The 17,862-nt window shown below is 44.8% G+C and overlaps 2 protein-coding genes across 3 annotated transcripts in view; one reads left to right on the top strand and one right to left on the bottom strand.

Annotated features, from left to right (window-relative positions):
- LOC137438805 (tubulin beta-4 chain) overlaps positions 1-4,586 on the bottom strand; it is a 140,813-nt gene extending 136,227 nt beyond the window's left edge. Inside the window, exon 1 of one of the 2 annotated variants that reach the window (XM_068134175.2) lies at positions 4,315-4,586. In XM_068134175.2, coding sequence (XP_067990276.1) covers positions 4,315-4,350 — 36 coding nt within the window. In that variant the 5' untranslated portion in view covers positions 4,351-4,586. Of the gene's footprint in view, positions 1-2,215; positions 2,495-4,314 lie in introns of those variants that run through there. The other variant, XM_068134177.2, reaches the window with a different exon arrangement.
- Positions 1-17,862, top strand: part of LOC144888650 (uncharacterized) — a 648,249-nt gene that overhangs the window by 115,887 nt on the left and 514,500 nt on the right. The window lies entirely within an intron of this gene.

The following is a 17,862-nucleotide window of genomic DNA, read 5'->3' on the forward strand; positions in this document are numbered from 1 at the left end:
CCCCTCGCATTAGGATGCTCGCAGTTTGTTACGCATTGGGCCGGCAGCGTTAGCTGCCAGTTGCTCACTCAAACCAGCCAAATGCCACGAGGTAAGGCCCAAAAAGGGGGCGGAGCGCAAGGGTGGGGGTGTGGCCATGTCAGGCAGCCATTAAGGGTGGAGCCGGTAAGACCCCAACAACCAATCAGGGCTGAGGCGACATCGCCTGACAGGGTGTGGCAAGAGATTCCAGAGGGTTCGCTGGGCGTGGCAATAAAACCCTTTGCGCGAGGCCCCCACTTCAGACATGAGGAGGACGTGCGCTGAGTCAGATCCCCCAGGAAAGCACTGAGCTCGAGTTATGAGAAGGGAGAGGCGCTCGTCGAGTTATGAGGAGGACGTGCACTGAGTTAGATCCCCCAGGAAAGCGCTGAGCTCGAGTTATGAGAAGGGAGAGGCAGGCGCTCGAGTTATGAGAAGGGAGAGGCAGGCGCTCGAGTCTCGGAGTGGAGTTATGACGAGAGACGCGCTGTGACAAGTATTCAAGCATTCGCATGCATACGGCAGTGGCAAAGGGCTTGGACTTGGTTGGAGCGCATTGCATTGTTGTGCAAGGTCGACTGGGAAAGGCGCCTTGGTGACATCATTGTGAAAGCATTGTGGAAGTGGCGCATTGTACCGAACTATTCCGGGAGCGCTTATAAGGCGCCGGTACAACTATTACGTACGCCAGTATAATCGCCAGCTTACCGATCCACCCCCCCCCCCCCCCCCCCCATATAATTGTCCGATCCGCGCCACCGACACGGGGCGATCTTGCCTGCCGTCTACCATCATCATCTGCTTCGTGGTACGAGTCGGGGACCGGAGCTAGCTGTGGACACCATCGGTGGACCCTCAACCCGACCATCTACAAACCCCGTGTGAGTGAGTGAGAGTGTGACTGAGTGTGAACGGGCCCGTGTCCAGGGATAAGTATAAGACTGTATAAGGCTGCCCTGTGTATCTGCTTCTTCTTCTTTACTGTACATTGCTTTTTCTTCTCTTCCTCTTCGTATTTGTACAAAGTGTAATAAATTACCTGTTCTGCCTGTTTTCCTCTTAATTCGACCGTCTTAGTGATTTCTCCATTGGGTAAGCGTGGCACGATCAGGAACCGCTCCAATCGGGTTAGTTCCTGTTAACGGCCCGAATCGCGGCTTGCTTTCGCTCGGCGTGTCCACTGAAACCGTGGTTCGGGTGGGGTTATTTCCTTGCTTCACGGCCGGTGTTAGTACTTCGGTAATAAGACTAATTCGGTTTACAACCCTATTTAACACCGACCGGAAGGAACGTGATAGCCCCGGATCGCCTCGGCTCGTAAAAAGACAAGGGGATCAATCCCCCCTTGGTAAGGGGAAGGCCGACGTTCTGAGAGCCGCAGCAATATATATATATATATATATATATATATATATATATATATATATATATATATATATATATATATGTGTGTGTGTGTGTGTGTGTGTGTGTGTGTGTGTGTGTGTGTGTGTGTATACTGCATATATACATCCTTCCGAGGTCGGCGAAATGAGTACGAGGGTACTGGATCCTCTCTCAAGGAGGTTGGTGGCAGGATTTGCACTCTGGCCGCCATAAAAACACCTCATTCCGTAGCACACACACACAGTGGTGTGTGTCTGGATGGTGCTGAGGAGTCGTCCAAGGATGCAGCGACGTACTGATCCAGTGTAAGCTCCCATATATTTATATCTACATATATATATATATATATAAATATAAATATATATATATATATTGTTACGGTTTCTGCGCGACCCTCCTGCCCTTACCAAGGGGAGATTAAGCCCCTTGTTCTTTTTGGGTCGTCGCAACCGAGAGACTTGAATCCCCACTTCCGGTCGGACGCGAGACAGGTTTTCGGGATGATATTCGCACGTACCTAAGTACTCACGTCACCGCGGAAGAGGGGATCAAGCCTCGAAAGAACCACGTGTAATTTGAGTACGTCCGAGCGGATGACATACCACGTGGTCCGTGCAAATCTCTGGTATTGGAACCCGATTCGAGCGGTTTTATTCGTACCACGCTTAGTCAATAGATGGAAGGGACAAGACGGTCGAATAAAAGGAAGAACACAGGTTTAATTATTATTACGTACAAGGCGAAGAGACACAGAGCAGAACTTAAACAGTCTTAACTTAATCCCAGACACGGGCCCGATCACACTCACAGGGGGAAATGAAGAAAGGATGATGTTCAGGCGCTGAACGCGCCGGTTTGGTCGTCCAGGAACAGCTTCGCCCGGCGTGGCCCTCCCTGGTCACAGCACGTCCCTCGATGAAGGCAAGCAGGTGGCGGGAGGGATCACGCTCTCACTCGCATAACTCAATAGAGGTTCTGCCTCAAGCTCAACCGAGCGTTTAACTTGTAAGAGCACCTTATAACTTGGTTCATGCGCGTCTTCTCTCTCTCTTCTCTCTCTCTCAACTCTTGAACCCTCTTTCTCTTCTCTTTGGTTCAGCGCACCTCCCTCAGAACTTGTTCACTTCTCAAGTGCCTCTCCCCAACTTGTTCAAGCGCCTCTCTCCCCAGAACTTGTTTGGCTTCTTTCCGCCTTCCTTCGGCCTGCCTCGACTTGTTAGGCCGGCCACGTGTTATTTCGCGCCAAAAGCCAAAGTATCGAGGCAGCATAAGCAATGGAAGGACCTAACTCTCATTATTCTACTCAACGCAAAACTAACACAGGAAAAGGACTATGCTTACATTTACTAAGACATAACTGAACTATCGCGAGGCTACGTGTTGTTGTGTGACTAAACTATGAGGGGGAAATTAACCTTTATTGCAAAAACTCCAAACCGCAACAATATATAATATATATATATATATATATATATATATATATATATATATATATATATATATATATATATATATATATATATATATGTATATATATATATATATACATACACACACACTTACATACATACACACTGGAGTAGGTAAAGGTAAATAATTTGAGTAGGTAAAGTCAATTGTTGCATTACTTTCACCAATATAAGTTCAATTCCCATGGCAAATTTCCACACGTTGCAACAATTCGTGTCAACCTGTGAAGAAGTTGTAGTTATAACCACATTGTTACAACTTTAGAGTGCCTTGAGCCCTGTCCTAAAGTATAAGCCACCAATCAGTTTAGTTTGTTGTTTTCTCACCTCTTCAGGTCTTCTCCCACCAAAGTTACTATAAAAATACTTTTTAGCTCCTTCGTCTTTCAACATTAACAAACAAATGTTCGTCTGTAATTTTCCATTCCAGATATGACTCAAATATGCATGCACTCAGCATAGTAATAAAAATACCTCATTTTCTTCTTTTATCATGCCATCACCATTGTTACAACTCAACATATAGTCTTTCATGCAATGTAAAGAAAACAGTACAAAGTTGCATGTGCAGTCCACTCCAGGAGGAAGACTCCCACCAACTCATGTGCAAGGTGAGGTTGACATACTTACAGGTTGACAACAGTGAGCAGCCATTTGAATCGAACCCACACCAGTTAATGGAGAAATAAACAACCAAATCTATTTATTTATTTTACATTGGTCGAAGGCTCATGGAGGATCGAACTTGAACATTAATCACATTCAGGACAAAAACATCATCAGATGTCACTATACTTCAAAATGTGAATTCCGAAATTAATAGGAAAAAGGACAAATGTCTATCAAGGTATATGGGATTTGTACCACCTGATTCCAGAGTCAACGAAAAGGTTTCGGGTCACCAGGTCATTGACTCCACTCTTGTAAATGCTCTTTTATTTTATTTAGGCTCCATTATAAAAAAGATAGATACACTTGGATAATAAAACAGTGAAGGCAACATCGAAGAAAAATGAATAAAAACGTGTTTGGGCATAGGCAAGGTGTCTTGTTTTGTTTAGGGTGTGCCCAATTTGAAAAATATTGGCAGGTAAAAATGTCAAATATACAATTATGTAGGGCGAGCATTAAAAGTTTGTTTGCCACAAATGAATTTGACATTTCTATTTATTTATTTTTTTGCAGGTGATTCATGGCACACCTAACAACAAAGGAAATAATCTTCATTGTTGATGAGAATGTACATCTGAAATCAAAGATCGGAGTGCCGAGAGTTAATGCACCAACCTCGAAGACTGCAATATGTCGTATAGTTTAAAGTGGAGAGAGACGGACTCCTGCATGAACAACAATGCAGGACACTTTGGACATCCGAGGAATATTCCAGAGACCGCCAACAGAATTAGCGAAGCGAAGCAAGAACATCCAAACAACTTACCTTTTCTTCTTGGAAGGAAAATCTGACCGAAGACATTCTCAGTGCTTTCTAAAAAGTCCGCAACAAGTGTGTGGACTCTCAGGAGAGCTAGAAAACAACATCTGTCCAAACTCAAGAATGAACTTTCAAACTTGTCTCCCTCCCATAAAACTTGGTGGCACCTTCTTAAGTCTGTCTCTGGTGTATGCTCCTCTTCGATCCCTTCCCTCCGTTCAAATGGCACCACAGCCGACTCCGCCAGTAAGAAGGCTGAATGCCTCAATTCTGTGTTTGCTTCCAAATAATGTTTCCTCAACCCCTCACTCTTGGTGCACATCCTTCCCTGTTGTACCCAACTACTCCGGGACTCTGTGTCTTTTGCGCCTGAGGAGTTGGAGAAGGTTATTTCAACCATCGACACTGACTCTGCCACTGGACTGGACGGCAACAGCTCAAGTGTCATAAAAACCGGCTCTGCTGCTCTTGCACATCCTCTCTCGGCCCTTTTCACCCTATAATTCTGCTCGGCCATCTTCCATCTGCTTGGAAATCCACCAACATCACTGCACTACATAAAAAAAGCTGCAAAACCTGATCCCCTTAACTACACACCGATCAACTTACTTCCAATCATCAGCAAGGTCATGGAATACATCATTGCAGTTGATATGAAATCCTTCCTTCTAATATAAATATATGAGGTGTGCGTGTGTATGTGTGTGCATATGGCATATTTTTGTGGAGTTCTTTTGGAGCTTTCTGATGTGGAGTGTGATATACCAAGACCCTGAGTTGATTGTTTGTTTGTTTTTCTATACAAGATCGAGGCTCATGAAAGAGCTAACATTAATCACACAAAAAGTCAAACCGACACAGAAAACACAAAATAAGGGGAGTGGTAGACAAGATGGGGAGAATGGGGGAAGGGCACAAACACAACATTTGAAAGCAGGGACATCGAGAGAACTGTGGGAGGGAGTGGGCTTGGGGGGAGGTGGGAGAGGTATAAAACATATGGACACTGCAAGGACTTCCAGGAAAGAAGTTGGCATTTCAAAAACGTGGATCTGGGGTGAATTAGTGGGGGTAGAAAATATCAAGGTTTTGGATGGGGGAAGATAAGAGATGGTGGTCAACAGCTGTTTTAAAGACCTGGAGGGAGGAGTGGGATTGAAGGGAGTGGGGGAGTTTGTTCCAGAGGTGGGAGAAAAGGGGAATGAAAGAGTGAAGGTGAGCAGAGAGCCTAGATTTTGGCAGTTTAACCATAAGATAGTTGCTGGAAGATCTAGTGCGACCTGTAGGAATATTTGGGGGACAGAGCACAGAGAGAGCTGGTGGAGCAAGGCAGTAGAGGACTCGGTAGAAGACAGAAAGACCACCAACCTGCCTGCGGTGAGTGAATGAAAGGCCCTCGGAGTTAGCTTCATCGCAGGAGATTCCAATGACTCTGAAAGCTTTGGTTTCAACAGCGTGATGCCGAGCTAGGTGTGAGGCAGGAGCACCAGCCCAGAGGGGGGAACAGTATTCCATTGAGCTGTGGATGAAAGCATTGTATGTGGTGAGGAGCTCAGGTGTGCCAAGGAAGGACTTCGCACGACGGAGGATGCCCAGTCGGCCACTGGCTTTGGAGGCCAGCTTGGAAATGTGGTTTTCCCAAGAAAGATCATGGCAGATAGTGAGACCCAAAAGCTTGAACGACAGAACTTCTTGGAGAGGATTGTTGAGAAAGTAGATGGGAGGGTTTTCCAGTCGGTCCTTTCGGAGAGACATTGTAAGAGTGTGAGATTTGTCAGGATTGAAAGACATGTTCCACTTGTTTGACCAGTCTGTGATTTTGTCCAGGTCTGCAGAGAGTGAGGAGGCTGCAGACTGCCGATCTGAGGGATGAGGAATGAAGCGGCAGAGAGTGGAGTCATCAGCAAAGAGATAGAGAGGATTTTCCAGAGAGTCAGAGAGATCATTGATGAAGACCAGAAAAAGCACAGGGCCCAGAACACTCCCTTGGGGAACTCCAGCCTGAACAGGAAGGGGAGATGAGAGAAATACATTCAGGGCCACATGTTGACTACGACCAGAGAGGAAGTCCGCAAGCCATGCGGGGATATTTCCATGGGTACCATAGGAGGAGAGTTTGGTGAGCAGAGCTGGGTGCCAGACCGTATCCAAGGCACGTGATATGTCAAGGGAGACAGCTCTGATTTCCTGTTTGGCATTGAGGACCTCAATCCATTTTGTGCTAATTAACAAAAAAAATCCGGAAGAATTTCCATGTTTAAAATGCATGCCATGTTAATGTGTATAGAGCAGCCTTCCACAGCACACAACACAACAACAACAGGCATTTTCAGGCCATTTTCCCTGCTGGAGCAGGGGTTAGCGTTGCGATCCCCAAGACAATCTACTCCATTTTGCCCTATTTTCTAAATCTCCCCTTGTTAACCCCCTTGCCCGCATTTCTTCTTCCACCACCTTTTACCTTCCACCTCCAGACTAAGTCTTTCTCGATCTTCCCCATCCTCTACTTCCTTCTACATTAATTTCCATCACTCTTCTCAACCAGTCACTTCTATCCTTCCTCAACACATGACCAGACCAGCTCAACCTGTTACTCTTCACAGCATCCATCACAGGCTCTATTCCCATCATCTTTTGCAATTCATTATTTGTCTTCCTCTCTCTCTCAACGATACTCCACACATCCACCGAACCATTCGCATTTCCACCCTTTCCAGCCTTCGTTGCTGCTCTACGTTCATTACCCATGTCTTGCTCCCATAAATCATAACACTTATCACACATGCAGCATACACCTTTCCCTTCAGCTTCAACGACACTCCCCTCCTCGTCAGCACGCCACTCAGTTCCCGAAACTTCTTCCATGCACATCTCACTCTAGCAACCGTTGCCGAGTCTGATCCACCTTCTCCATTCAGCATATCTCCTAGGAAGCAAAATGTTTTCACACCTTCCAGCTTCATGCCGTCTCCAAGATCCAACTCAACATTTCCTCCATCTGAAGCTCCCTCTGTGCACATCTTACACTTGAATGTAGCTGCCACACTGGTTAATGACCTTCTCAGACCACTACATTTTTGATGAACCCACTCAGCGCACATTGTACATTGAATGGAGTTCACTCCGACACCCTTCCTGCACACAGTACATGGCCACTTCCCTGTTCTTTCCACCTCATCACATGCTTTACTACTTGCCATCACTTTTGTCTTTCCGATATTCACCATCAGACCTTTTGTCTCCATACATGCCTTCCACTTGTTCATCTTCTCCTTCAGTCCAGCCATACTCTCCGCAATCAACACCAGATCATCTGCATACAACAACTCCCACAGAAAACCCTCCTTTACGTTCCGAGCCAGCACCTCCATCACAGCTACAAATAGTAGTGGACTTAGTACTCACCCCTGATGCACTCCCACCTTCACCTCAAACTCACCACTGTTCCCGTCCTTCGTCCTTACAGCTGCGCACGCTCTCTCGTACATTGTGTTACGGATTCGGCCCTTCCGTGGGGGTGGTTTTCATCCACGTGAAACATTTCTGGTTAGGTATTATTATTCTTATCGGGGTTGGAAGGAAACGGCGATTATTGTTGTTTAAAGGAAATGGTTATTGTGATTAAAAGGTTAAAACCGCTCATGGTAAACATGAAACAGGAAATCGGATCGTGCACCGGAAGACGTCGAGCAAAGAAGAAGAGGGCGTGAGGAAGAAGTGGAAAGACGTTTTTGTTGAAGCTCCGTACCGAGGGTGGTCGAGCGTACATCGCGAGTGAACTTTGAGTCCTTGAAAGGAATCTCCTGCAAATGGTGTTATCGCTGGAGGAGTGAAAAAGCCTGCGAAGTCAGGTACAGGCGTGAGGTTCCGGAGAATCCTCGCCTAAAGGCTTTAGCTCGAGAAAGAGCCGGCCGTCATTGTGGACCCTCGCGCGTCGTTCACTGGACAAGGTTTTTTGCCGCGTCCGCTGGTCTCACCCTCCGGTGGTCTGCCGGGGCTGAGTGGGCACTAAAGCGGCGTCTGAATATGGCACTGCAGTTCGCTGATTGAACGGTGCCTGTGCACGTCTGGATCGCGTCTTTGGGAGTTTCCTTTCCACTGCCCATTTGCTCACGTGACAGTCCACGCCTTGCCTACACCTCCTTATTCGCCATCGCCCCTTCGCCGCATCTCCGCTGAGTTAGAGACATTGAGGGGTTTCTGTTCCATTCACTGGGAGTGCCGTGAGTTACATGACTTCGGGGTGGTGTTTTTTTTTGTTAATTAGCACAAAATGGATTGAGGTCCTCAATGCCAAACAGGAAATCAGAGCTGTCTCCCTTGACATATCACGTGCCTTCGATACAGTCTGGCACCCAGCTCTGCTCACCAAACTCTCCTCCTATGGTACCCATGGAAATCTCCCCGCATTACTTGCGGACTTCCTCTCTGGTCGTAGTCAACATGTGGCCCTGAATGGATTTCTTTCATCTCCCCTTTCTGTTCAGGCTGCAGTTCCCCAAGGCAGTGTTCTGGGCCCTGTGCGTTTTCTGGTCTTCACCAATAATCTCTCTGACTCTCTGGAAAATCCTCTGTATCTCTTTGCTGATGACTCCACTCTCTGCCGCTTCATTCCTCATCCCTCAGATCGGCAGTCTGCAGCCTCCTCACTCTCTGCAGACCTGGACAAAATCACAGACTGGTCAAACAAGTGGAACATGTCTTTCAATCCTGACAAATCTCACACTCTTACAATGTCTCTCCGAAAGGACCGACTGGAAAACCCTCCCATCTACTTTCTCAACAATCCTCTCCAAGAAGTGCTGTCGCTCAAGCTTTTGGGTCTCACTATCTGCCATGAGCTTTCTTGGGAAAAACACATTTCCAAGCTGGCCTCCAAAGCCAGTCGCCGACTGGGCATCCCCCGTCGTGCGAAGTCCTTCCTTGGCACACCTGAGCTCCTCACCACATACAAGGCTTTCATCTGCAGCTCAATGGAATACTGTTCCCCCCTCTGGGCTGGTGCTCCTGTCTCACACCTAGCTCGGCTTCACGCTGTTGAAACCAAAGCTTTCAGAATCATTGGAATCTCCTGCGATGAAGCTAACTCCGAGGGCCTTTCACTCACCGCAGGCAGGTTGGTGGTCTTTCTGTCTTCTACCGAGTCCTCTATGGCCTTGCTCCACCAGCTCTCTCTGTGCTCTGTCCCCCAAATATTCCTACAGGTCGCACTAGATCTTCCAGCAACCATCTTATGGTTAAACTGCCAAAATCTAGGCTCTCTGCTCACCTTCATTCTTTCATTCCCCTTTTCTCCCACCTTTGGAACAAACTCCCCCACTCCCTTCAATCCCACTCCTCCCTCCAGGTCTTTAAAACAGCTGTTGACCACCATCTCTTATCTTCCCCGATCCAAAACCTTGATCTTTTCTACCCCCACTAATTCACCCCAGATCCACTTTTTTGAAATTCCAACTTCTTTCCTGGAAGTCCTTGCAGTGTCCATATGTTTTATACCTCTCCCACCTCCCCCCAAGCCCACTCCCTCCCACAGTTCTCTCGATGTCCCTGCTCTCAAATGTTGTGTTTGTGCCCTTCCCCCTCTCTCCCCATCTTGTCTACCACTCCCCTTATTTTGTGTTTTCTGTGTCGGTTTGACTTTTTGTGTGATTAATGTTAGCTCTTTCATGAGCCTCGATCTTGTATAGAAAAACAAACAAACAATCAACTCAGGGTCTTGGTATATCACACTCCACATCAGAAAGCTCCAAAATAACTCCACAAAAATATGCCATATGCACACACATACACACGCACACCTCATATATTTATATTAGAAGTAAGGATTTCATATCAACTGCAATGATGTATTCCATGACCTTGCTGATGATTGGAAGTAAGTTGATCGGTGTGTAGTTAAGGGGATCAGGTTTTGCAGCTTTTTTTATGTAGTGCAGTGATGTTGGTGGATTTCCAAGCAGATGGAAGATGGCCGAGCAGAATTATAGGGTGAAAAGGGCCGAGAGAGGATGTGCAAGAGCAGCAGAGCCGGTTTTTATGACACTTGAGCTGTTGCCGTCCAGTCCAGTGGCAGAGTCAGTGTCGATGGTTGAAATAACCTTTTCCCACTTCTCAGGCGCAAAAGACACAGAGTCCCGGAGTAGTTGGGTACAACAGGGAAGGATGTGCACCAAGAGTGAGGGGTTGAGGAAACATTATTTGGAAGCAAACACAGAATTGAGGCATTCAGCCTTCTTACTGGCGGAGTCGGCTGTGGTGCCATTTGAACGGAGGGAAGGGATCGAAGGGGAGCATACACCAGAGACAGACTTAAGAAGGTGCCACCAAGTTTTATAGGAGGGAGACAAGTTTGAAAGTTCATTCTTGAGTTTGGACAGATGTTGTTTTCTAGCTCTCTTGAGAGTCCACACACTTGTTGCGGACTTTTTAGAAAGCACTGAGAATGTCTTCGGTCAGATTTTCCTTCCAAGAAGAAAAGGTAAGTTGTTTGGATGTTCTTGCTTCGCTTCGCTAATTCTGTTGGCGGTCTCTGGAATATTCCTCGGATGTCCAAAGTGTCCTGCATTGTTGTTCATCCAGGAGTCCGTCTCTCTCCACTTTAAACTATACGACATATTGCAGTCTTCGAGGTTGGTGCATTAACTCTCGGCACTCCGATCTTTGATTTCAGATGTACATTCTCATCAACAATGAAGATTATTTCCTTTGTTGTTATTTGTGCCATGAATCACCTGCAAAAAAATAAATAAATAGAAATGTCAAATTCATTTGTGGCAAACAAACTTTTAATGCTCGCCCTCCATAATTGTATATTTGACATTTTTACCTGCCAATATTTTTCAAATTGGGCACACCCTAAACAAAACAAGACACCTTGCCTATGCCCAAACACGTTTTTATTCATTTTTCTTCGATGTTGCCTTCACCGTTTTATTATCCAAGTGTATCTATCTTTTTTATAATGGAGCCTAAAGAAAATAAAAGAGCATTTACAAGAGTGGCGTCAATGACCTGGTGACCCGAAACCTTTTCGTTGACTCCGGAATCAGGTGGTACAAATCCCATATACCTTGATAGACATTTGTCCTTTTTCCTATTAATTTCGGAATTCACATTTTGAAGTATAGTGACATCTGATGATGTTTTTGTCCTGAATGTGATTGATGTTCAAGTTCGATCCTCCATGAGCCTTCGACCAATGTAAAATAAATAAATAGATTTGGTTGTTTATTTCTCCATTAACTGGTGTGGGTTCGAATCAAATGGCTGCTCACTGTTGTCAACCTGTAAGTATGTCAACCTCACCTTGCACATGAGTTGGTGGGAGTCTTCATCCTGGAGTGGACTGCACATGCAACTTTGTACTGTTTTCTTTACATTGCATGAAAGACTATATGTTGAGTTGTAACAATGGTGATGGCATGATAAAAGAAGAAAATGAGGTATTTTTATTACTATGCTGAGTGCATGCATATTTGAGTCATATCTGGAATGGAAAATTACAGACGAACATTTGTATGTTAATGTTGAAAGACGAAGGAGCTAAAAAGTATTTTTAAAGTAACTTTGGTGGGAGAAGGCCTGAAGAGGTGAGAAAACAACAAACTAAACTGATTGGTGGCTTATACTTTAGGACAGGGCTCAAGGCACTCTAAAGTTGTAACAATGTGGTTATAACTACAACTTCTTCACAGGTTGACACTGATTGTTGCAACGTGTGGAAATTTGCCATGGGAATTGAACTTATATTGGTGAAAGTAATGCAACAATTGACTTTACCTACTCAAATTATTTACCTTTACCTACTCCAGTGTGTATGTATGTAAGTGTGTGTGTATGTATATATATATTTTTATATATATATATATATATATATATATATATATATATAATATATATATATATATATATATATATATATATATATATATACACATACAGACTTGGTATTTAATATGGAATTTTTTTTTTTCTTGACGGGTTTACTTTCTTAACTCAGTATATCAATCTGGTGAGTTTCTTTTACACTTTGGTGATTTATTTGTTAAAAGAACCATGTCACTGATTGTCTGTCGCAGCAAGAAGTCTACAACAGGATTATATCACAGGTGGTGTGGCAAAATTTACGGACAGGTGCATTTGACGATTGCCTTCACAGTCGGGTATACAAGGGTTGTTGCGTTCTGTATTAGTGGAAAACAACTGCTGCACGTCTCTAAAAGTTATTGCCGCTTCCTCTGGAGATGGTCCGTCAACTCCACAATGCTGTTTGTCATGGAGTGGTGGCTTTACGAAATTACGGCATGAAACAGCGTGCTATTGCTCGGCAGTATGGCATCACTCAAGGTCAGGTGTCAAAGATCCTGAAACGAAATGCTCAGAGGGGTGTCCCTACTCCAATACCGAGGCCAGGACGTCCCCGCAGAACCACAAGGAGGGATGATCGCCAGCTGCACCGGTTAGTCCGCAATGGCCGTACCAAATCAGCTAATCGGCTTAGGGCTGAGTGACAGCAACTGACAAATGTGCCTGTATCCAGAAGGCGAGTCAACCAACGACTGGTTCAAGCAGGCTATCGTGCCAGGCATCCCCTGAGAAAGCCACGCCTGACCAGACAACACCGCCAGCGCCGATTGCAGTGGGCCAGAGAGCACCGTCAATGGCAGCCACGACACTGGAATCACGTGATCTTCAGTGACGAGTCTAGATTTCTGGTCTATCGTCAAGATGGGTGCTTCCGAGTGCGCAGACAAGTGCATGAAGCCTACAACAAAGATTGTATAGTGCCAAGAGTCCAAGCTGGAGGTGGTGGGGTGACCGCTTGGGCTGCTTTTCATGCAGGGGCAAAACTGACCTGGTTGTTCTGAATGGAAACCTGAACCAGTTCAAGTACAGGGCCATTCTGGAAGAAACATTGCTTCCATTTGCTCGTGCAGCCTTTCGAGGAAACTTCGTCTTCCAAGATGACAATGCACGGCCTCATCGTGCTCGCATGATCCAACACTTTCTTGCTGACCGTGGTGTAGAGCATATGGAGTGGCCTGCCATGTCCCCGGATATGAATCCGATAGAGAACTTGTGGGCAGAATTAATGCACCAAATCGACCACTTGGACCACCAGCCTACCTCTGTGCGTGAATTGCAGCAGGCTATTGTCACTGCATGGCAAGCGATTCCTGTCCAAACCTTGGCAAATCTCGTGAACAGCATGCCTCAACATGTACGTGCTCTCCTGAATGCTCGTGGGGGTTACACGAAGTACTGAACTGTAATTTTACTGTCCGTAATCCCAGTCGTAATTTAACTTTTGTTTTTGTAAAAAAAAATTTGGCTAATGTGCAAAATAAAGAGATACTTCTGGAAAACGTACAGAAGTTTAACACAGTACTGTCCATGAATCGAGTTCGATACCAGTTTACATCACTTTCAAGGATCAATTTATTTGTTTAGAAATGTCAAATGTGGTTTTTGTTTCTTTTAAAGGTCACATTAACAAAATCTAGAATAATTTCAACATAATTCCAATGAACTTTTGGTTCTAAGACATCTTGAAAAGTAAGTTCGCCCCCACAAAATAATATTCCATATTAAATGCCAAGTCTGTATATATAGACTGGTGGAAAAATGTTCAAATTCCACTTCAGGGGGTACGGAATGTTAGGAGCAGGCATCCATGTCAGCTAGTTAATATGACCCATACTGAACATATTTCAGGTGGATGCCCATTGATTTGGGCCTTTAAAATTTTTTTATACCAAAAACAAAATGGCCGGACAAATAGAAAATGTATAACTTAGAAAATGTCTGATAACTTCAGTTGTACTGAAGCTGTGGTTCTGAAATTTGACATATATCATCGCAGCAATACCAGTAAAGTGTCCAAGAAGTATTAGGCCATTCCATAACGAATTGATAAAGTTATATACAGATCAGTCACAAAAATGTACAAAAAATCTCAAAGCTGAACTCTGTTAATTTTCAAATCACGTGACTTATCTTGACTTTTACTGTGGGTATGTTTGTGTAGTTTGGTATATTTTACTCCAGTGATACCAGTAAGATGTCCTGCAAATATCATGCCAAACTATACATATTTGATAAAGTTATGTGCATATTTATATACAATAGTCAGATTTGACTATTAAGAAAAATATGTTAACCTTTACCAAAAATATGGTTCTGAAATGTTGCATTTGTATCTCATTGATACCTATGAATTGTTCTAAATATATGAATTGTCCTAAATATATTGATGCAAAGATATTATGTTTTAATCACATGTTAAAATCATTTATTATATAATAAATTATTTTAGCATAATGTGATTTTAGCATATGTGTTTAAAACATAATTTCACCAAATCATTAGGCGTTAAACCTCTCACAAACTTGAAACTCATTATGGAAAGATTCACGTATTTTCTGTTCGTATCCACCATGTTGGGCGCGGCCGGAAGTGTCTCGTTATCAGGTCAGCTTCACTTCCGGTGTTTCCGCTTCCGTTCAGCGTCAGTGTTGCCTGATGTTCAGACCGATGACCGATGTTTGAGATGAACTTCAGCTTTTCACCAGCTATACAGGTGCAGCATTGATCTTTTTTGGCTTGAACACGGACATCTTTGCGACGGGAAAACGCTGATTGAAAAGTTTGATACCTACAGCCCGCAGTCCGGCTATCGTGAAGTCGGGCTGCACAAATTTCAATTTTTTATAGGATTCGACATTACGGCAGTAATGGGACGGCACGGTCGGGACGCCACGTAAAAATGCCGGCAGAAACTGGCTATCATATTATGCAATTTCTGATGTTTGCAGGATGTGGTGAACTGAGTTGAGCTTCAACATGGAATCCAAGGTAAAATGCCAGAGCCAAAAGCGGCGTTCTGACACAAGTACTGACTGGACCCTCTGCATCTTCTGTCAAAACAGAGACCCAAAGAAACCAACGAGAAACCTCGGAGACGCCGGAATTCAAAGAGTCTGTGAAGCCGCTGCAGAGCACAAGAAGTACAATGACTCTGAGAACTGGCACACTGTTGAAAGAATTCAAAACATTGACTTTAAGGAAATCACAAAACAGACTGAAGTCCTGAATCACAAAGACTGCTATTCGACGTTTACAAGTTCGTTCAAAATAACTCGACTCAGGAAAAAATATGAAAGCACTCTTGCCACCTCAAGCAGTGCACCTGAGACAAGTTCACCACCGAGACCATCTCTACGCAGTAAACTGTCCATTATGGACACTGATTTGTGCTTTTTCTGCCAAGAGAAAAGTTGCAAACAAACGTATTTGGTCGCTACCTTTGATGTTTCTGACAAAATTCTCCAAGGAGCTCAAACAGACCCTGTGTTGCGGTGTCGCCTGGCAGGAGTAAGTGATCTCGTGGCTGCTGATGCCAGGTATCATCTTAAGTGTTATGTACAGTTCAATAGAAAAGCATCGAAATCTAGTACAAGCACAACTCAAACGTCCAGAGATATCTGCTTTGAGAAAGTCGCATCTGAAGTATCGACTGGACTGGCCCGAGGTGAAATCTATACGCTTCTAGACGTTTGGGAAAGGTACAGGTCTTTGCTCAGCGAATTCGGCATTGACGCTGGACCATACCGGGACAATAAATCCCGCCTCAAAGAGAAACTACACCGACTTCTTCCAGGACAGATCAACTTTGTACAACAACTCGATCCACATCAACCACAATTGTTGTTTTCCACATTGTCATCTAAGATCGCTGTTCAGACACAGAAAAGGCGTTCGGATGAAATGGAGACAAAGAGAAATATGGATGATCTTAGGCCAACCCAGTTCTCGTGCTCAGAGACAGAAGAGTTGTTGACCTTGCATCACTGCGCGTTACGCATTAGAGGTGACATCAGTTCTCGTCCAGGCCTAAATAATTGCACGTCAGTTAGTAAGGAGAGTGCCGAAAAGATTGTACCGGAGAGCTTGTTTCTATTCCTCAGTATTTTGCTGTCTGGGGAAGTGGACGGACAGGCTGACGATAAATTTGTGAAGCGAACTGCTTTGAGCATAAGTCAAGACCTAGTCTACGCAGTGTCGAAGCACAAAACGCTCACACCAAAACACGTTGGACTTGGCCTAGCAATTCATCAGGCAACATGTTCAAAATCGTTGATTGAACTCATCCATCACGCAGGACACTGTCCCAGCTATGACCAGATACGTAGACTGGACACAACTCTTGGAGTTCAAAATCTGCAACACTTCGCAGATTGCAACAATACTCCTGTCCCTTCAAATATATCATCCAACAAGTTTTGCCAATACGCTGCTGATAACATCGACATTATCGAAGAAACGTTAGATGGTATGGGGACGTTTCATGCTACACAGATGGTAGTTTACCAGAGAGGGACCCCTCAACATCAGCAACAGGAAGTACTTCCTCTTGGAAAGTCAAGGTCCTTGAAGGTCCCTCCCGAACTTCATCGTTTGGAGAAAGTCACTCGCCAATCTTCTCGAGAAGATCCTAAATTCACAGCCACCTTGAATGAGACGATGTTTACCCCAGATGATCAGGTGTCTGACGAAGCTTCTGCCCGAGATATGGCCTGGATTCTCTCTCGCATCTATGGCTCTAACAGTGACGATGTGCCAGCGTGGACCGGGTTCAACCAAGTTACAACACAAGACAAACACGAGCTCTGCACAATCGGGTATTTGCCGCTCCTCAACACCCCGGCCCACGAGAACGACACGCTGTGGACAGTTATGATGCGATGCCTGAGGATTTCCAACATTATAAATCCTGGCCAGTCCACAGTCATTACTCTGGACCAGCAGCTGTACTGCAAGGCCAAGGAAATACAGTGGGCAAACAGTAATGAATGCAAAACGATATTCTTGCGACTTGGGGGGTTCCACATTGTCAAGAATTTCATGTGTGTGATTGGAAATCATTTTGCAGACTCTGGTCTTACGGAGGTGTGGGCGGAGAGTTCCGTTTTTGGAGAGAATACAGCTCAAAATAACATGCAGGCCAAATCGTACAACCGGGCTATTCGTGCACACAAGCTAACATTTGAAGCTGTTTGGAAAACACTCTGGCCGACATTCATCGTATGGGCTAAAGATCACCAAGTAGAAGAAGTTGAGCTCCAAACATTATCAGTCCACGTCGTAGAAGCTTTGGAAGCACACAATGAGCGAGATGTGACCAGCAACAAAGTCAAAGCACTGAAAGACGCAGTTCAGCACTCCAGAATAACAAGACTGTTGGACGACTTCCAAGAGACACAACCACCCACTACCAGATTTTGGGTGACGTACATCAAAATGATCTCCATCTTGTTGCTGTTCCTGCGTGCAGAGAGAACTGGAAATTGGAACCTACATAAATCGTCCTTTGCTGCAATGTTACCCTGGTTTGCTCAGTATGACCACGCAAACTACACTCGCTGGGGGGCAGTTTATCTTGCTGACATTATGATCCTTGAAACAAGCCACCCCGATGTTCACCAGGAGTTCATGAATGGAAATTTTGTGGTCAAGACAACCAATAACACATTCAATCAGCTATCGACGGATCAA

Source organism: Myxine glutinosa, chromosome 13 (genome assembly GCF_964187855.1).
Source record: "Myxine glutinosa chromosome 13, kmMyxGlut1.1, whole genome shotgun sequence".
NCBI lineage: Eukaryota > Metazoa > Chordata > Myxini > Myxiniformes > Myxinidae > Myxine > Myxine glutinosa.